The 21,156-nt window shown below is 43.4% G+C and overlaps 2 protein-coding genes and 1 long non-coding RNA gene across 3 annotated transcripts; 2 read left to right on the forward strand and 1 right to left on the reverse strand.

Annotated features, from left to right (window-relative positions):
- Window positions 1-940: 940 nt before the first annotated feature.
- Window positions 941-13,263, reverse strand: trim65 (tripartite motif containing 65). The gene is made up of 8 exons (XM_079492806.1): window positions 13,176-13,263; window positions 12,231-12,712; window positions 11,689-11,784; window positions 11,344-11,574; window positions 6,319-6,487; window positions 5,296-5,385; window positions 4,155-4,372; window positions 941-2,795 (listed from the first exon to the last, which is right to left on the reverse strand). The coding sequence occupies exons 2-8, from the start codon at window positions 12,669-12,671 to the stop codon at window positions 2,484-2,486; spliced, it is 1,557 nt and encodes a 518-aa protein (XP_079348932.1). The 5' UTR covers window positions 12,672-12,712; window positions 13,176-13,263; the 3' UTR covers window positions 941-2,483.
- Window positions 7,640-9,507, forward strand: LOC306915481. The gene is made up of 2 exons (XR_013788828.1): window positions 7,640-7,777; window positions 9,061-9,507. It is a non-coding gene; the product is annotated as an uncharacterized lncRNA (long non-coding RNA).
- A 79-nt stretch (window positions 13,264-13,342) lies between the features above and the next one.
- Window positions 13,343-20,163, forward strand: mrpl38 (mitochondrial ribosomal protein L38). Its single transcript, XM_079493580.1, has 9 exons — window positions 13,343-13,461; window positions 15,697-15,882; window positions 16,903-17,034; window positions 17,256-17,455; window positions 17,608-17,680; window positions 17,877-17,922; window positions 18,968-19,126; window positions 19,511-19,647; window positions 19,959-20,163. The coding sequence occupies exons 1-9, from the start codon at window positions 13,377-13,379 to the stop codon at window positions 20,093-20,095; spliced, it is 1,155 nt and encodes a 384-aa protein (XP_079349706.1). The 5' UTR covers window positions 13,343-13,376; the 3' UTR covers window positions 20,096-20,163.
- The last annotated feature ends 993 nt before the right edge of the window (window positions 20,164-21,156 follow it).

Raw genomic sequence — 21,156 nt, forward strand, 5'->3', positions numbered from 1 at the left:
GGGCGGTCTTGTCAGCTTTGACATGTTTTAGTTGATGGAGTAAGACCACAAAGATTAGAAGGAATACAGCCCCAGCAGTGAATCCTGGATCTGGGATTAGACTAGTCACTGAATGTGGCCAGGGCCTGTAATGACATGCTAGTAGTAGGGATTAATTTACTCTTTTTCTATGTATGTGTGTGAGAGAGTGAGTGCAGTGCAGAGCAGTTGCTCGATGATGTCATGTGCAGGCTGTCATTCCCCTGAATATTGTAGAACACACATTATGGTCAGACAGTCACTTTTCCACAACAATAACCTTGCTTAACCCATAGCTAATTTAGACTTTGTTGTACAACTGCGTCGCTTGGCCGGGAATGAGGATATTCAACTTAAAAAATGGCTTCACTCCTCACCGTTCTACTCTGCTGTACAGTATGTACTCTAACACTAACAGAAGCATGTACAAACACCAGCTTGTTTGACTTGTGTAACCACTGTTTCTGCATCTCGTGGTGATGTTCGTAACTGACATCTGAGACCCTCAGCGTCCACATTCTTCCTTCTATTGTATATATATATATATATATATACAGTATATGTGTGGCAAAAGGCAGATAGTTGATTCTTTGCACTTACAGAGCGCTATGCATTCCACCCCAAACCCCCCATTTCCCCCTAATTGTGTGCATAATTAATAAACCCATGTATTTATTTTAATTAACGAGTAATTTATTTTGAAATGAGGGGTAAAGAAAAAGTGTTCTCGAACAAAACAAAGCATGATGTCAAATGTAACTAATGCATGTATGCATTGGATTGAGTTTTATTAAACTTATCTTGATTCATGTGAATTGTGTGGGTTCATTTCTCTAGTAGGCCGACAGTATGTCTCTAGCATGTAGTTATGGCTACAGGCTACCTTCACTGAATATCCAGTTTAAACATGATGCATTAACACAACACAAAAATGTATTCCCGAGGCATTAGGAGAGTTAAATGTCTTTAGACTTCAGCCTTGAAATGTGCTTTTTCCCTTCACGCACATTCAGTAGTCCTCGTTTCTGTGCTTTCTGGACAACTTTGCGCGAATCCACAACAGCATCCCAAAAGACCAACAGTCCAATGTCCTGAAAATATTCCCAGGTCACTCTCACTCACAGCTATGCTTTCAAGGGCTCAAATGTAAAAAGGCTGATATACCATTAAAACATCTGTTCAATACAGCAGATTTCATCACAATCACAAGTTTGGGATTCAAGTCAGGATGAATTGTTTGAGCACACATGTGCAAGATCCCATGAACAATAGGTGTGGTCCCTTTTCATTTATAGATTCTACATCGATTAGTGTATTTATAGTTTAAACTATAACGTGAGAGAATGGCAGAAATGCTAGATTAACCACTTAAGTCTAACCATACTATGGTGTCGCACAGCGGAAATAGCCAATCTATAAGCTTGGCTTGCGATGTGTGCAGTGTTGTGAGCTTGAAGATGGGCTATTTTCGAAACTCATAATGACATGCCCAAAATAGGGACACCAGTGTGAAAGTGGATAACAGGATGAAGTCGAGTCAGATCAAGTATAAATTAAGCTTTACTTTCCTCTGATAGCCAAAAGACAAGTACAAGTCCAGGTGTTACTGTGCCTGTATCATACTCCCATTTGAAGGTAACTGTAGTAGTAATGCCTCCTCAATTATTCTCCATAGTGGGGTTCGAGAAAAGGATGGCATGGGGTGGCTAGTTTTAGTTCTAGCTTGCCTACTGTAGCAAAGGCCAATACAAGTCCTACAGGCCAACATAGGGATATTCATTCAAGTCATTGTCGCTCATGTATCAAAGGTAAAAGATAAAATAATTGTCTGCCTAAGGCCGATTCTAAAAACGCCTTCTAAATCCTGACCTAAGTTTTCTGAAAAACTTAATATAACAAATATTTATATAGCAGCATCAATTATTATTTTTTAATTTTTGAATACTGTACATACTGTACAGAACCCCAAAATGGGTTCCCGGCCTGAAGGGGTAAAACACTAAAAGAGGTTCCCGCCCAGAATGGGTTAAGAAGTCTGTCGTTCCGGTTTGGGAATCTTACCCTGCTTCTCTATTTGGAAACTTTCATCTAATCATCCGATTCTTGATTATTAAAAAAATAAATAATCTGGTAGAGCTGGACATGAACTAAAACCTTCTTTTCCTAATCCTCTCCGGGGTCAGAGTTCATGATGACTACTGCTTTACTCCATGTGACAGACAGCAACACTAAACAGTTGTTAAAAGAAGATGCCCTTAACCTTTCATACGAGATCTGTTCTTTTTTTCCCCTCTAATCCAAACATGATAGATTAATAGCCATAAGACACAGCATAAAAGAAAACTGTCCCAAATCTCTGGTCAGGGGCACCTTCTACAGCAAGCCGACAAAGATCAGGCCATCATCACTTATTGCAAAACCCTCATGCTCCCAGCCATTTCGCCATCCCCTCACGAGTCTGATCATCATGTCGTGGAGCAGAGCGTGACGCTGACGCCCTCGCCTATCCAGCACGCCGGGAACAGCTCATGGGTGAAGGCGCAGTGGAAGGCGTGCAGCCTGGTCGACCCATCTCCGTAGTACGTCAGCGTCCCCGCCTCGTAGTCCAGCAGCATGCCGACGCGGCTGTGCTGGGTGTGGCCGGCCACTGTCTCCTTGCGCCCGTTGTGCCAGGCGCTCAGCTGCCGCTCGTCCAGCTGCAGGCTCCAGGACAGCTCGTTCATGCCCACCATGCACCGCTTGCCCTTCTCCTTCCTGGGTATGGCCTCGTACGTCACCTGAGGACGGGCGGTGACAAGGTGGTGCGGGAAGTGGAGTGGCACAAAGAAAACAATTTCATTAATAACAATACTTATAGAGAGATGACTTCCGCACACCCCGGTAGGCAATTTGGAGCAGGTGCGATGGTGACGAGGCATACAACGTAGGAGGAAAAAGGGACACCCGCACACCGCCACTTGCTAGGCTTGCAGAGCATTTATTCAGGTCTTGCGACCTTCCTCAGGCTTGAGGAAGGCTTGAGGAAGGCCTTAGGAAGGCCTGAGGAAGGCTTGAGGAAGGCCTGAGGAAGGCTTGAGGAAGTCCTGAGGAAGGCCTGAGGAAGGTCGCAAGATCGAAACGTTGCTCCTTTTACCCATTTAGGCCTGACGTCGAAATTTATAAAATTTCTTCTAAATCCTGACAGATTTCGGCGGTGTGCGGGTGTCCCTTCTTCCTCCTAATTAATAACAATACAAAATGTTGATAACATGCATCCTCTCATTATCTTTCAGGGATGTGCTGAATGAACTACAATACAATATTTGATTAAAGACCTTTTTTTTCACGTGATTATATTAAAATAATCAAGGGATGGGGTTGTATTAAAACGTTCAATGTATAGTGGAACAAACCAATTCTAATGCATTTATTTTACATATACTGGTTGATGGCAGCTTATTGTACATTTGTTTTTCTTCGCTCCCATCTGCTATGTTTTAAAATTTGATACATTTGTGTAGTTTTATTGTGTCGCTTCTTCTTGTGTGTATTAAATTGCATTGCGTCCTGTTATGGCCAAAACAGGTTCTGTCAATTTCAGAAAAAAAGCCCTCAAACATTTCATTCATTAACCAATTAACTTTGTCATATGACAGTGTCACATGGTGGAAATAGCTACAAAATAGATACAAGCTCACACCACATTGCAATACAGCGTGTTGGGATCTTGTAGATCTGCTATTTTCTAAATGGATTTTCATTTTATTTTAGATTACTTGACCAAAATAGAGATGCCAAGTTGAAAGTGGTTGATGTTTTCTGAGTGATTATCAAAGTCAAACGATTTGTCACACACGTTACCACAGTGAAACTTGTTCTCCGCATTTGGCCCATCTCTTGGAGCGGTGAGCCGCAGCCAAGGAGCGGTGAGCTGCAGCCGTGCCGCGCTCGGGAATCATTTGATTAGTTGATTTGACCCCCCAATCCAACCTGTTGATGCTGAGTGTGTGCAGGGAGGCATTGGGTCCCATTTTTACAGTCTTTGGTATGACCCGGCCGGGGATCGAACCCCCGACCTTCCAGTTTCAGGGCCGACCACAAGCCCACTGAGCTGGTTAATTATGTTTCAGATGTAGTGAAATACAGAGCTTGTTTACCCCCAGATAGGCCCAGGGCTTGGACACTTCCATCTCCCAGTAGTGCTGTCCGTGGGTAAAGCCCTGGAAGCAGAGCACCTGCCACGTGTGGTCAAAGCGGGCCTCGTGGGCGGGGACAGGGCGCGGGCCAGAGGTCAGGTGCTCGGCCCGCCGCAGCTCCTGCGACAGCAGCAGGTGACCGTTGGCTGTGCGAGGGTCAAAGGTCAAGGAGCATCTAACTGTAACGAAGAACAAAACGAAACAACATATTCAAGGTGGATAGGATGATATCAGGGGTCTGCAGCTTGGACTTCTATTGCCAGGTGGTCATGATGAAAATCTATATCACGTGCAATTTAGAGACACAGTCGATATATGTTAATACATCCCATCCTAAGTGTGAATCCCATTGACAATAAATATGTATTTGCAAATAGATATTTATACACGTAAGGGAGGACGTCTTTGGCTATGATACTTCCTCCCTTTCCAACACCCTTGGGGGTGCTCTCACCCCCAACATCCGTCCTGTATCAAAGACCATGGTGTAACTTTGTATACTGTCGCTCCTTTAACATTTCTAAGGATAATCAGTTCCGTAATCAATGTCTTTTGCGATTAATTGCCACTATAAAAGCTTATCTCCCTAGAAATGTTGATCCATGCTTTTATCTCACAGAGGATTGACTCATACTCTGGCATTATTGGTCAGGCACTTGCCGTTTATAGTTCAGAACAGAATGCTGCTGCGTGTGTCCTCAAGGGGACCAAAAAGCGCAATCACATCTCCCCAGGCTTGGCCTCACTCCATTGACTCCCTGTGAAATTTAGAATCGATTTTAAAACTTTGTTTAATTGCTTTTGAATCTGGCTGAACTTATTCAACACTATAATAACCCAGTTAGAGCGTTTTTTTGCCCCCAGGCTCAGGAATAACCTTCCCCTCTACATTAGATCCGCCCACTCCATTGAGACTTTTAACTTCTTGCTTAAGACCAATTTTCTTTCATTTGGCTTTTAATCACAGGTGAGCTTAATTTTAATTTGATCACATCTCGTTTGACTGTATTTGATTTGACCATGTATGAAACATAAATAGACGAACTGAGGTCTCACTGATTTGGAATACAAAGCAACTGTAGTGATGTTTGATAGCACTTACAGTTGGCAAGGCCCTCCTTGCCACCAGGGTGACACGGCGCAGCAGGACTGGGAACCACAGCCAGGACTGGACGCTTATCCTGCGCGGAAGCTGAGACCACAAGACCAACATGAGAACACAATACAGGGCCTTGTAGAATAGTATTAGAAAAGTATATATATATTTTTTAAAACTACAGATTGGAGGGCGGGGGAATGGTTAGAGCTGAAAACATACTGTACTAATTTGGTATTTAAGTCCGACGTCATTTTGTAGTCCTACGTTACGTCCGGGTCCAAGTGAAATAAAATGGCGATAGTATTCAGTGTGGGGCAGACGGCCTGTCACAGTCAGATTTGGAAGACCAGTATAGAGCGTTGCAGTCCCGCCCCCTACCATGGACCAGGAAATGATTCTCCGTTCATTTTCCTCCTAGACATTTCAGAAAGTATTTATTTAAAGACGTTTACGCCGCAGACAAAGCCAACTCGAGTCGTGACAAATCATGACAACAAACACAATTTTTTGGGCCGAACAAATAATTAGAAAGAAGAAAAAAACCGGCAGCTTACAACACTTTTTTTGTTGTTTTTCTTCTTTGTAATTATTTGTTTGGTCCAAAATATTGTTTGTGTTGTCATGAGTTGTCACGACTCGAGTTGGCTTTGTCCGCGGCGTCTATGGGAAAAATGCATTGGGATTCATTTCCTGGTCCATGGTAGGAGGCGGGACTGCGACGCTCTATAGCTTTGTTGTTGCAAGGAAAGCGGTAAAATAAGACTTTAGTGGTTGTTTTCGTCTCAGATTTAGTCCGACGGAGGGACACAGTATAACTCTATGGGGACACAAAAGCGACACAAACAGTAGGAGCCGGAAGTAGCTCTGGAGGGTGCTACTCTCGGGATCAGCTTAAATACTCAATAGTACCTGAATTCAAGCATGAGTAACTTAAACTGAACTACTAGTAACTTAAGAGTAATCTGTGACTAACATAAGGCTGAGGGGGGGGGGGGGGGGGGACATCAGTCTCAAAAGCCAGGTCACCTTCTTTGTCTGGACGAACAGCAGTAGTCACAGCTTTCTCCAGGTCCTCGGACACCAGCTTGGAGAGCCGTGACAGAACCTCTGTAACCACATTTAGCCGATCCTGCAGGTTAGAGGTAATGTCCAGCGGAACGTCCTTAAAGTGGGGAACCTCTACCAGCATGGATTCCTATGAAGACAGATGTGCAGAATGAAAACCTCGCAACTTGAGGAGTTATGCTCAGTGGACTTAATTCAGCTTTGGAACCGGGAAAGCGCCATGTGTCATTTTAGATTGTAACCACTTTGGGTTCCCCAATAGGCGGCCATTTGCGGCCCACGGAGCGCCCCCTTGTGGCCCCTGGAAGAATTTCAATTTTTTTTGAGGGGGGTCCCAGATATAAATGGCATTAAATGGGGGTCAGTAGCCTATGCATGTCAAACTGGGCATCCTTTTCAAATGAATTTTCAGGGCAAGACCTCAACCTCGTGCGTGCGGACTCGGCCCCCAGCCTGGTACCCTTGAGGAAAATTAATTGGGGAACCCTGCACTATTGTATACTTGTTACAATAGTGTACAATTGTGCACATTTGTATATTTTGAGATGAGGCCAAATACATACATTTTTTGGTGCCGTGTCATTACCGCAAGCACGGGAGCAGTGCATGTTCGCCAACCTTAATGCATGTTCGGACTAACGGGACTTCGAATATATGGGCAGTTCCCCATTGTTTGGGGGATCCTTGACATGACAAGTTTGAGAACCACTGATATAGCGACATGAGTTTTTCAGAAAACTGATTTAGAAGACATTGACCTCAGGTCTTAATTGCTTACTTAAGAGTTATTCAGTTTATTTTTTTTGCAAAGAATTAATGAACAAATTAATTTCATGGTATGTTTGAAAAACAAAGTTTTCAAACATACCATTGCTGACAGTATTACATGGATGTTAAATACGTGTACCAAGGCCAGACATCACACAAGCCTCACCAACATTTTACTTTGTGTAATTAATGAAAGCAATAAGGTACACCCGCACACTGTGTATTTGCTCGGTACATGAGTATTGTCTTATTTAATGAAGCAACGTTTCGGTCCCTCCGGACACTGGCCTACGCACCTGTGCATACGCCTAATTTCTAGGTGTGCGAAAGTTTTCTCCTACACTTTGTGTAATTAAACAATATGATTTTTGTAAGCACAGAGAACAATTCATTTTGACCAATATAACCCATAATAAGTCATTGAATTCTATTATAGTCAAAACCTATCCCATCCAATGACAGACAGGTGAGGTGTGCAACTCTTCTGTTCATTAATGCTGATCATGAACAGCTGTGGGACCAGGCAGCAGCAAGCCTTAAAACCTCTGCTGAGGAGGGCCAGCCAGTCACTTCTTCCTCAGCACTTGGACAGTAGCAGCAATGTGGAGCATTTTTGGTCTTAAGCTTGCGCTCGCTCTTTGGTTTGGCAGAGGTAAAAGCTTTTTTGTTTGTTTCCAATGTGCACGTATTAAATCATCATCATACTATAATTCAGTCAATGTCTGTCTGTCTGTCTGTCTGTCTGAATGTGCACGTCTGTCTGTCAGAAACACCGCTGTATCTCCTCACCGCCTGCACCAATCGCTCCCACTTTTCACACAGGCATTGGCCATAATAATATGGAGGTCTTAACGAAGCCCTTTTTCCAATTTAACAAATTATAAATTCATAATGAATTTATTAGTGAATTAAAAATGCGAAAACGCACCCAGGGCGCAGTACCCCATGCGGGGGGGGCAATATCTCACAACGGGTAGGGCTTCGTACGCACATATCAGACGAACATGCTCTGTGTTGTCCGTGTTTCATGGCCGCCTCAATGCTTTTCCAATGGAAGTCACGTGGTTTGACCAAACAGTTGTGTGTGATGGGGGGAGGGGGGGCAATCAAACACAAGTGTTTGGTGAAACCACGTGACTTCCATTGGAAAAGCATTGGGGCGGCCATGAAACACAGGCAGAGCACAGCACAGTTGTTCTTTATGTGTGTACGAAGCCTAAAGGCTAGTTGTTATAATTCTGTCCTCATAGTTTGGGGGAGCATTCATTCTATGATGTCACCTAGCTCTGGTCCATAGCTCTAATGCGTTGCATTTAGAGCTATGTTACTGTCAACTTCCGGAGCTCGCATGAATGCAGACCAGCCTCTCGTCTTTAGCGTAAATAAAAAGAACGTTTTTGCTACTCACCAAAACAAAGGCGGGTTGTGTCCTTAGTCCACCGGTGGAAAAATATTCTCTATGAGGGTATTCTCTGGGCAATATTGGTAGAGGGCGCATTGGAGTAACAAGTATTTTTTTCCCGGTGGAAACAAAATCCCTTTTGGCCAAAAAGTACCGTTTTTATACGTGTGGTGGGGGGCTCGGAGTGCTTCCACTAAGGAAAGTAGGCTTTCTAATGACACAACCCGCCTTTGTTTTGGTGAGTAGCAAAAACGTTCTTTTTATTTACGCTAAAGACGAGAGGCTGGTCTGCATTCATGCGAGCCCCGGAAGTTGACAGTAACATGGCTCGAAATGCAATGCATTAGAGCTATGGACCAGAGCTAGATGTCACCTGAATATACAGCTCCAAATACAGTAATTCATTTTAAGCTTTTCTAGTCTGTCTATGATGACTTTGCATGAGTTCCTCTTCTACCCCAGATTTGAACCCCGTTAACTACAAGTGTTTTAAAGTTATTAGCTGTATTAAACTCAATGTCTTGTGCCAACAGGATTATGTTTCACACTGAACATGACTATGCTGAACGATCAGAGTGGCCAGGCTAACATGACGATGCTGAACGATCAGAGTGGCCAGGCTAACATGACGATGCTGAACGATCAGAGTGGCCAACCCAACATGACTATGATGAACGATCTGAGTGGCCAGGCTAACATGACGATGCTGAACGATCAGAGTGGCCAACCCAACATGACTATGATGAACGATCAGAGTGGCCAACCCAACATGACGATGCTGAACGATCAGAGTGGCCAACCCAACATGACTATGATGAACGATCAGAGTGGCCAACCCAACATGACTATGATGAACGATCAGAGTGGCCAGGCTAACATGACGATGCTGAACGATCTCCCTGTCTCCCCTGCCTGAGCCTTATTATTATTAATTGTATATTGTTAAAAAATAAGTTAATAAATGAATATGAAACAAAGTATTCCAACAGTTACTAATTGAATATATAAATTTACAGTGGTCAAAGTTAACTGGTATGTATATCTGTGTATAACTAGAAGCATAGTCTGTGGCTAATTGGCCAGAGTACAGTGGTGAGACATGGCATTGTACGTATGTATATCCATGTAGAAGTGAAGTCATATTTTGTGGTCAAAAAGCCACATGGTAAGCCACATATTTATCTTTTGATTTCTGTTTCTTTTGCTTAGATCCTTTTAATTTATCCAATATTAGTTTTGTTAAATCAAAGTTGTTTTGAAAATTAGTTACTTTTCAAATGGTAAGCAAAATCTAAGCCGACTTAGATTCTTTTCAAATTGTCTGCTGTTTTGTAAAATCAATGTTTTGTTTTAAAAACTTGAGTTAGTTTAAAAAGGGTATAAATACAGTAGCAGCATCGACTTGGGTCCCCTTGTTAACGGGGGGGCATGCAGCAAGGGTTGTCGGGATCAGGACTCGAACCCGCAACACGCTGTCAGGCTGGATTACCAGCCTAGGTGCCTGGACCGCTCGGCCGGCCCAGCGCCTCCATATGTTAACTTGAGACTATTTACCAAATATGGGTTCAAGCTGTAACATTTGAATATAGTTAGGGCCGGGCCTTAATTTTCAGGTCTGTTGAGAACTCTACCACTGGGTTCTGAATGAATGGCAGCTCGAGGGCCATGTGACCAGCTCAGTGGCCTTGTGGTTAGAGTGTCCGCCCTGAAACTGGGAGGTCGGGGTTCGATCCCCGGCCGGGTCATACCAAAGACTGTAAAAATGGGACCCAATGCCTCCCTGCTTGACACTCGGCAATCAGCATCAATGGGTTGGATTGGAGGGTCAAATCTGAGTCAACTGAGTTGGAGATCGGGGGTTAGTACATTTTTATAATCAAAACCTGCCCATCCAAATGACAGGCAGGCAGCAAGCCTTAAGCCAAATTCCAATACCCCAAATCTCGGCCACTCGCTCACTCACACTCGATCACTCCAGCATGGCGGTGTTACAGTGAAATTGGTGACCTGCTGGAATATGTGACAATCTTGTTGACTTCACACAACTTACATGGAGGTCTTTAAATATGTGGCCTGAATATCGCTAGGTTGAACTCTGCTAATAAACAAACTGCAACGATTTACATTCAGACACTGGCATTATGTGATTGTCTACACGATGCAGTCGCTGTACCGCACTGTTGTGACGAAAAGAGAGTTGAGCCAGAAGGCAAAGCTCTCTGTCTACCGAGCAATCTTCGTTCCTACTCTCAACTATGGTCATGAAGTGTGGGTCATGACCGAAAGAATAAGGTTGCGAATACAAGCGGCTGAAATGAGTTCTCTTCGACGGGTGGCTGGCATCTCCCTTAGAGATATGGTGAGAAGTTCAGCACCAGAGAATTCATTTTAAGCTTTTCCAGTCTGTCTATGACTCGGGATGAGTTTGTCAATTGTACCGTTTCTGTATCCTAATGGACTCTATGTACAGCAACCAGTAGTAGTACAAAGTAGTAGTAAGGTTGAAATCTCTTTTTTGCAAGTAGAAATATATCCGGGTCTTAAAGGGTTAGAGACCTGACGAAAATGTACTAAATACATTTTCCTGGGAGCAGACACAATGTGCGGACAACCCTTCCTTTTCATTGTACGTATATTTTTGTCCAGCACCTGTAGAATTTCTGGAGATGTGCGTGCTTCCTTTTGGATCCTATCTTAAAGGGTTAGAGACCCTCAATACTTAGTAAAATGGTTAGCACTATACTTTATCCATTTTCCCCCCTCTACACCAAAACTATTAACTAAGCTTGTAGATGGGGATGGGCTGTTTTACAAACCTTTATAAGCTGAGTGTCAGAAAGGTGATGCAGGCCAGCTATCTGTTTTTGGCTCTCCTGCAGTTTCTGGGCCCTCTCCTGAAGTTCAGCTACTCGAGCTTCTGCTTCAGAAAGTGCAGAATGTTTTTCCTCCTCAATGAAATGCTCTGTAGCTTCTTGCTTATCGCCTAGTACTTTCATTAGTGTGGAGAACTTGGTATTCACCCAGTTTGACGTCTGCTGCAGTGTCACCTGTGGGAGGAGGGGTGTAAGAGAAACTCTGTGGTTGACATGATTCTACTCGATCATACTTTGGTCTGGCCTGTATCATAATGGGAGGTTGTGTTGACCTGAAAATGGGTTTACCTTGGCTTTGCCGATATTGTCATTCAGCTCAATTATACTCCTCTCTGTCTCTTCCACGAGTTTCCCCATCTCCATACTCTTCCTCGTGAGCAGCAACTAAGTAAATGAAAAGGCATTGGACTTCAGATAGTTGCTATATATGTACAAACAACCAAAAGCATGTCAACGATTGGCTTTTTAACCAAAACTTAATTTGGAAAGTTTATGGTGTGTAGAGTAGCAGGCAAGAGGAAATGACATAAGATGGAATGCATAAAGCAGATGAAGAAGGCCTCTGGGCCGAAATGTCCATTCTGTTGTTGTTGTCTGCTGGGCGAAATCGAATAAAAACAAGAATCCTAAAGGATACAGCGTGAGTGCTGGTATTCATTCCTACAGTCTGTATCTTCCAGAACCGTGCACCCCGTTACACTATTACGTGGAATTACTCAACTTGCTTTCTTCTTCAAAAAACCTACACACCCACCCGGTCATAAGCTCTTATAACACTGCCCTCTTCACCGCTACATGATAGTTTTAGCATTTTTTACGTGGAGAAGTACCTCTTGATTTGCTCTCTCCGCTTCCAACAGCACCTTCTCGTGGTTCTGGCATTCGGCGATGGCACACTCGCAGCACACAGACATCTTGTCCTGCTTGCAGTAATACACCAGCGGCTTCCTATGGCGGTCGCACAGAGGTCTGGCTCTCGCGCCCTCGCTGCTCCTCATGACGTCGTCCCGGCAGGAGGACGACGAGCCCGAGGAAGTGTTCGCGGCCTCGGTCAACACCGACAGGGACACGTTGCGCTTCAGCGTGGGCCTGCTGGGGAACTTCTCGATGCAGATCGGGCACTGAGGTCCAACGCCCGTCTTGCTCTGGGTGTCCCAGTGGAGAGTGATGCACTCTCTGCAGAAGGTGTGACCACAGGGGATGGTGACGGGGACGTTGAAACGGTCCAGGCATATGGCACAGGTCAAATTGGAATTCTGTGATGACTCCATAGCCCCAGAGATTTGCACACGCCTTTATACTGTAGGTCTGTCTGTGAATGAAAGGAAAAAAAGTTTGTGCTCCAGTACATTTCAGCCATGAAGAAATAACTTTTCCAACTGCCAACATCACCTACCATTGCAAAAATTCAACTTAACTTAAAATGCTGCCCTGGATATTGGTAGACAACAGGCTTATAGAAGCTGTGACAGGCTGTCAACAGTAATTACAACAGTAATACAGCCGTAGTACAACTAAATTAGCGTGTCAATAATACATGGCTGCCACTGACAGCCATATGTATTATAAAGTTGTATTAATAATGTAAGTTATCCAAGTGGAAGGATCGATGAGCTAACCTTATGCTAGCTAAGCTTCAACACACTTTAGCTGGGAGACTCTACTAGGACTCACACACCGACATAATAATATAACACCATGTAAGAATGTGGTGAAATCTATAGCACACACAAAAGCAAGCCGGCATGCAACAACAACCAGAACACAATCCTTACCAATTCTCGATACATTCATGTACAGTACAGGTACAGCATCTGATCTCTGATTGTATGAAATATGAATACAGGAGATCCTCGATGGAGCTTCACTGGTGATGATGACGACACACGTCACGCAACGTAAACGTCGTTACGTCACACAGTCAGTCACTCCCCCATAGATATATATGGTCACTCCCCCTCAGTCCGTCATCCAAGATGGCGCTGCGCATGGTTTGCACCCTGGCGTTTCGAACCGGGACAGATGTAGCGGTCAATAATGCCAGGCCGTTTGGCACAACGGGTAAGAGGATTAATAAATGATGAAATATAAAATACCACCAGGTTATGACGAAGGCCTGGGTCTATTTTGCTAGATCGTGTTACTTTTGGGGGGGATCAATACTATAGCTGTGAGCTGTCATTAGCTCTGGTCCATACGCATTAGAGCTATGGACTTGAGCTAAACTGTCATTGAGGTGGGGTGTCATTTGGTTATTTCCCTTCAATCTGATTATCATCCTCATTGTTTGAAGAATGTATTGGTGACGGTGAGATTGAGATATGAGAATATTAGGGAAGTGGTTCTCAACGTGGGGTCATGGGTTGGGAACTCCCTAGCCCTGGTCCAGTGCTTACAGCGAGTCTCTCTCTGTAAGCACTCGCTGTAAGCACTGGACCAGGGCTAGGAACTCCCAGGAGTCCTTGAGGGGTTTCCAGGGGTCCCTACCCGCAAGCAACAACAGCTACAGTATAATGTCAAGGGTTGTTATTGCAACTTGGATGCAGATGGCGTTGCTTGGGGGTTCTTAGCTAAATTATTGATAGTAAGGGAAAGGAACCAATTCAGGGGACCCTCAATTGTTTTTTTCCCCTCACTGTATATGTTTCTTTTCCCCTTTTACCTCTATGATGAATTCCTGCTCTATTCTTTGACTATATAGAAGTGTCTATTTGTACGTCTCTAAATGTTTTGATGAATTGAACATGGTGGACCCTCTTGTAAACAAGGGAAAATAAACGTATACAGTGAGGGGAAAAGGGGGGGGGGGGCAGTTATTTGTCAGGCCGTTTAGCTCAGTTGGTTAGAGCGTGGTGCTAATGTAACAAAATACACTAATAACGCCAAGGTCGCGGGTTCGATCCCCGTAATGGCCACAGTAGTTTTCTGTTCTTTGACTATATTGTAGTGTATATCTGTACGTCTCTAAATGTTTTGATGAATTGAACATGGTGGATCCTCTTGTAAACAAGTGTAATGCTTAATTGGGTCGTCCACTCGCAGTTAACAGTCTTTGTATTGAGTTTGTGCTTGAAATGTACTGTAATTCTGCAAACTGTTAATAAATATTTCAATCAATCAATCAATCTGTATTAGTAGGTGTACTAATGGAACGAAATGGACCCTTCCATTTGGTTAATCTTTTTGTACAAACACACTCAAGAGTTATTGGGGCATAATGCATGCATACCACCAAACTGGGGGTCCTTGAAATTAAAAACGTTTGAGGAGTCTATGAGGACCACTTTAGTGGTTTTGGCCAGACTACTGGCCCAGGCCTGAGGTTGAGATTGTGTAAACATCACCGTGTAACTATCTCTGCTATTCCGGGGCGACTGTGGCTCAGGAGGTAGAGCAGGTCGTCTAATGATCCATGGGTCGGCGGTTCGAATCCCGGCTCTGTCTACATCCTGTCTACATGTCGAAGTGTCCTTGGGCAAGACACTGAACCCCAAAAAAGCCCAAACCATAGATATATATAAACATATAGATCTATGGCCCAAACATTTTCGATTCTGACGAATCTCTCTACGAGAGTCTAAAAGGGATAGTCCCTTTAAAAAAAGTCGCGTGTTTACGTTTGTGCCTCAAAATCACTCTTACCTTGTACAAATGCAAAATCTAAATTTTTCCCCACATGTCCGGCGGGTGTTCGGCAAACAATTACACCCCGAGGGACCGTAGTTTTCAATAAAATAAATATTTTAATCCACTCCGTCCATACTCCTCTTGCGCCAGAAAACCAAGATGGCCGCCAGATTCCGAGACAGAGTATGGACAGTATATATATACTCTATGGTATGGACAGAGTGGATTAAAATATTATTTTTATTGAAAACTACGGTCCCTCGGGGTGTAATTGTTTGCCGAACACCCGCCGGACACGTGGGGCAATTGTAGAAGGTAAGAGTGATTTTGAGGCACAAACGTAAACACGCGACTTTTTTAAGGGACTATCCCTTTTAGACTCTCGTAGAGAGATTCGTCAGAATCGAAAAAAACCTCTACGAGAGTCTAAATGTTTGGGCTACTCCCGATGTGCTGGTTGGTACCTTGCATGGCTTCAGCTGCAATCAGTGTATGAATGGGTGAATGTAATGCACAATCTATGTAAAGCGCCTTTACCATTCCATTGCTGAGCTTAGCCCCTTTTGGGACCTTTATATATAAGTCATCAGAACATTATTTAGAGGTTGCTGCTAGATTGCATAGACTAATAATTGCCATTCTATTTACAATGATGTTTATGAATAACAGCATTTCTGTGCCGCTTGACGCCCCCACTGGGTCCAATGCCAAATGTGGACATTGAGTCCACAAATGGAGAGCTGGAGAGGTACCGCAGCTTCACCCGCTACATGAGAAAAGCTCAAGAAGAAAACGACAAGGATGTGTGGTGGAAAACCTACAGGACGCATGTGGAGAAAGAAGACCCTGAACACGGTAACTATGAACCACCTAAAAAAATGCTCACAATAATCATATTGGCAGAGATTTAAAGTTATCGAGAACTTGTCCTCCGTCATGCACTGTAACTAGGATGAATTAGCTTTTGTTGACCTGCAAATGCAGTACCACTTAAACCCTCAATACTCCGCAAAAATAGCAGATCTACATTGTGGCGGCAGTGGCCGGATGGATGTTAGTTAGTTAGTTTCATTTATTGTCCACGTGTGGAAATTTGTCTTCGGTCTCAACAGTAAAAAACAAACAGTTACAACAACACTTAACACAATTATTTTCTCATGGCAAAAAAAAAGTGCAGGACAACGGTGTCAAATCTAGCGAGACATGGTATCATTTAGTGCCTTAATGGTTTGGTATGAAGGAATTTGGCTGCCATGAGGTTCCCAGTTCGATCCTGGGCTCCCTCAGAGTTGGTGTCGAAGTGTCCTTGAGCAAGATGCTGAACCCCTCGTCCCGATGAGTAGGTTGGTGCCTTGCATGGTTTCCGCCACCATCGGTCCATGCATGTGCGTGTGTGTGTGATGTATTAATGCACAATCCTTGTAAAGCTCACATTGAGTAACCAGAATTGTTTCCATCACTTCTGGCCTGGAATTATTGCAATTACAATACTGGTGGTTCTTAACCCATTTTGGGAGGGAACCCCTTTTGGTGTTAGCATTATGTTATGCTTTAGCTATTGAAAAATAGCAGATCTACAAGCTCATAGCGCGCCACCGAGTGGCGCGCTACGAGCTTGTAGGTCTGCTATTTTTGAAAAGTCGAAGAACGACTGACACAGAAACATAGCTTTTTCAGAAAACTGTCAGGATGTAGAAGAATTTTTTAGAATCTGATCTCAGGTCAGAATGGGTTAATTCTGAGTGTACAAATGGAACCAAATGGACCCGTTCCATTTGTACACTAAGGAATCGGACCGTTTAGAGGTAGTCATTAAGGAACCGGAATCGTTGAAATCCCAAATGATCCCAACCCTATGTATGGTGCTGCTTGCAGGTGTGGAGCGGGTAAACATCGGACTGCCACAGCGCCGTCCTTCAAGGACTAAAGAGATACGAGAAAGGAGGGATATTGTGAAGGCCAACAAGAAAAATGTGGACCTAGAGAGGGAATCCCGTCTGCGATCTTGTAAGTCTGCCCGGACCGCTGTAAACGCATAATCTTTAAACTTTAAACAATTCAGTTTAATTAATTTGTAATGTGGTTTGTAGTCAAATGTCTCAAAAAGAACAGCATTTCGAATCCCATTTGTGCTGAATTCATTTTCAGCTTCCAGTCAATGTGCACAGCCACTATTTCCAAAATTCTGAAAGATAATTCAAAACTAAATCTATCGTTTTCTTTTTCAGTCAAGATCTCTCTAGATAGAGTGCAGGACGCCTGGAAGACGACCAGCGGTCCGTTTCACATTCAGAGACTGGCAGACCACTATGGCGTCTTCAAAGATTTATTCCCCATGGCTTATTTCGTTCCTGCTGTCTCACTCCAGGTCACCTATGGCCAGGACGCTTCTCAAGTGCATTATGGGAATCATCTAACACCTACTGAAGTAGGTTAAAGAGTTTTAGTTGTACTCCTATTTAGATATTCACGTGTCTCACTTCTGTATTTCATCCCTCCTTTTGTTTGCAGATTATGCACCCATTGTATTAAATAATAAATAAATTGCCTTCTCTTACTGTACGATATTATTCCATGCAGGCTACTTCTGCTCCCCATATACATTTTGAGGCAGAGGAAGGTTCTCTATGGACACTGCTGCTCACCTGTCCAGGTGAGTCTCACAACGCCTGTGTCACCTTCTCTGCATGCATCTTAAAACCCTTTTGAAAGGGTAAGAATGTCCCTTTGTTTGAGTCACTGAAGGATCTTACACCACCATATTATGCAATTCTATTTAAGATCCACATGGGGGCGATGTATGGCCAGGCTACTGTTGGATTCACAAATTATTTTATTTGTTTTAACAGATGAACATCTCCTGGACAGTGAGGGGGAGTATGTACATTGGCTAGTGTAAGTAAGCAAAGTCCTTTATTACACTCTCACTCACACAGGTGGTTGGAATTCAGTCATTTTGAGAGATTCAGCAGCCACATGCAATCTACATTAAATGTACACTCAGTCATCCACATGACTTTAGAGAGCCCTTTCACTTTGGCAGAACTGATGGGTGCCAATACCAGCCACACTGAAATACACTTGCCTGTTGTGGTGCTGGGGATGAGCAGCTGGGCAGCTTCTCTGCCTCTAGGCCACAAAATGCTGTAGATGTTGTTTAATTCTCCCCCAATCTTTTTTTCCTTTTCCTCACACACATTTAGTCCCCGTCAATGGTGTTAGTAATGATGAACAGTGTAGAGTCTGTAGACAATCGCGTGTCCCCTCCGATACATATGGAGACGAAGGCTGCTTGCTTTCACTTGGCAGTGAGTATTTTCACTGGGAGGGCGAAACGCATGTGGAGGAAAACAATAACTAATTTCCCTGCCGAACATGTGTCCAGACCAACCTGTTGAAGTCAACTCTCGCTGTCCCTGTCTGGCTTAAGTTCTCACCCCTTAACAACGGCCAGTTATTAGTTAGAATTCCCCAGCCAGGTCAGATTTGAACACCTACAGTACGCCTAATTCCAATAGCCAAAATCTCAGCCACTCGCTCACTCACACTCGATCACTCCAGCATGGGGAAATTTGTAACCATCTTGTGGACTTCACACAACTTTAATACATGGATGTCTTCAAATTGGTGGCCTGAATACCGCTAGGTTGAACTCTGCTAAACTGCAACGATTTACAGACGGACACTGATATTATGTGATTGTCTACAGACTATATTTCAGTAGGTCACCAATTTCACCGTAACGCCACCATGCTGGAGTGACCGAGTGTGAGTGATCGAGTGGCCGAGATTTGGGGTATTGGAATTTGTCTCTGCGGTGGTGGGCTTTTCTCTGCACCACGTGGACAGATTATGTTTGTTGGGGTTTGTCAATCCAATTAGAACCATTTTGTGTTCATCCCGACTGACGGGGGAACTCTTCATTGACTGTGCCTTCCAGGGGAAACATCCCAGGGGGAGCAGTGCAGTCAGGAGAGGTACTGTGTGACTACCTCGCGCCCTTCCCTGCCAAAGGTACAGGCTTCCACCGCTACGTCTACGTCCTGTTCAAACAGGAAGCACCCATCGACTTCCAGGAAGACATCAGGCCGTCCCCATGGTGAGAAATGCACTAACCATACATATTTTGTTCTATTACAGGTTTTCTTTCTAAGGACATTAATTAATATTGCTACTTGGCATGCTGTTTATGCATTTGTATGCTGATGTCGGCCATGTCCTAATGTTGCAACATTTCTAACTAGTGTCAAAGCTCCCCAATCCCTGACGTATTATAATTAGTGCAGGTATTGCAGTATTGTTGGCAATTTGGTATAGTAAAAGTTCCTGCAGTGATACAGATATGATGGATAAGCATAGCTGGTAATAAAATAAACATTTAGATAAGCTTGGAAAGTACAGTAGAGTGTGTAAATAAAAGAAGGCAAGTCTTTGACAATATGCATACAAACATGACCCACATGTATTCTCTCTCCTTGTCCAGCCACTCGTTGGAAGATCGTACATTTAAAACGGTGGACTTCTATAGGAAGCATCAAGACACAATGACTCCAGCTGGTCTGGCCTTCTTCCAAAGCCAGTGGGATGAGTCTGTTACCAACACCTTCCACAATACACTCGGTAAGTTTGCGCACGCAGCCACACACACACACACACACACACACACACAGTGAGTGTTCTGTTGGGTGGCTTTTGACTGTTCCAGTTCTGGATATGTTTATAAAATCAGTAGTATTCACCACATATAATAGTTTTGAGGTTGCCTGTTGGATTACATTTAGTTTATAATTGAAGTCTGCTGTAGTCTTTTTTTGAGTGGAACAGTTTTGTCCCTATGGGACTATGTTTAGTACCAATAGGGGGTGCTGTTGCACCACTCACTTCAGACTGGTCTGATTTTTAAATAGAGGTTTGACTTGCATTCTCCACAGACATGAAGGAGCCAGTATTTGAGTTCATAAGGCCACCTGTCTACCATCCTCCACAAGTCAAGTACCCTCACAGACAACCTCTTCGCTACCTGGACCGATACAGAGATGGGAAGGAGCACACCTACGGAATTTATTAATTATAACAACCTGTGAACCACATACATCAATATCAGTACTTCTGGTTAATATAATAAAACCTTTTTTTAATTCGTTTTCAGTTTATTCTGTTATCTTGGTCTGATGATATTCCGCATTTATTATCTTAAGTGAAGTCTGTCAAAACACTATGACCGAATTAGGAATGTGAAATAATGCCTACAATATGATACTGGTCTTGATAATGCCATGACTTATAATGAAATATCATTTTAGTGATCAATACAGAATTCAAAATATACTTTGAAAGTGAAAGTAATCATTATGCAGAATGTCCCACTTCACGTTTTGAAATGTCTAAAAAATCTTTAGAAAATCAGGCAGATCTACAATGCATCGCTTTCGGCGAGTTGTGAGCTTGTAGAAAGGCTATTTTCAAATGGCACAAGGATAAATGGGGCTGAAGTGCAGGTATGTTTTGTAATAAATAAAACTCTAGTAACTCAAGTTTTAAAATAATTGTAGTAGGAGTACAATATATTTACCTCAGATGTAGTGGAATAGAAGTAAAAGTACTTTAAATGGTTAATACTTCAGTAAAATACGAACACCAGCCCAGTGACCTTGTAGTTAGTGTCCGGCCTGAGACGGGAAGGTCGGGGTTCGATCCCTGGCCGGGTCATACCCAGTGCCTCCGTGCTTGGCACTCAGCATCAAGGGTTAGATTGGGGCAAGTTCCTTCCAACATACTAGCGTCATGTCCAGGGGGTGTACTTGTACATCATGCTGCCTCACGCTACAGAAATATGGCTCGGCAATAAGGCTTAAACACCTCAATTGTACGGTACTGGATCATTAAAAAACACATTTTTAGGCATTTTCTTTTTTAATAATGTCCTATAAATTGGAACTAAATGTACAGTGGAGTATGGTCACAATTGTGATCACGAAATGTTATCCTTGACAGGACGAGGCAGAAAAGCTATAGGTTACGCTTTTTTTCTTGTATAAATGAAATTAATAAAACACTTCAGTCACAATATTTCCTCCAAATATACACAGCATATAGAATCTCTCTTTATTATAAGGCTCTTTAAGTGCT

The sequence above is a fragment of the Electrona antarctica genome (assembly GCF_951216825.1).
Source record: "Electrona antarctica genome assembly, chromosome: 22".
Classification (NCBI taxonomy): Eukaryota; Metazoa; Chordata; class Actinopteri; order Myctophiformes; family Myctophidae; genus Electrona; species Electrona antarctica.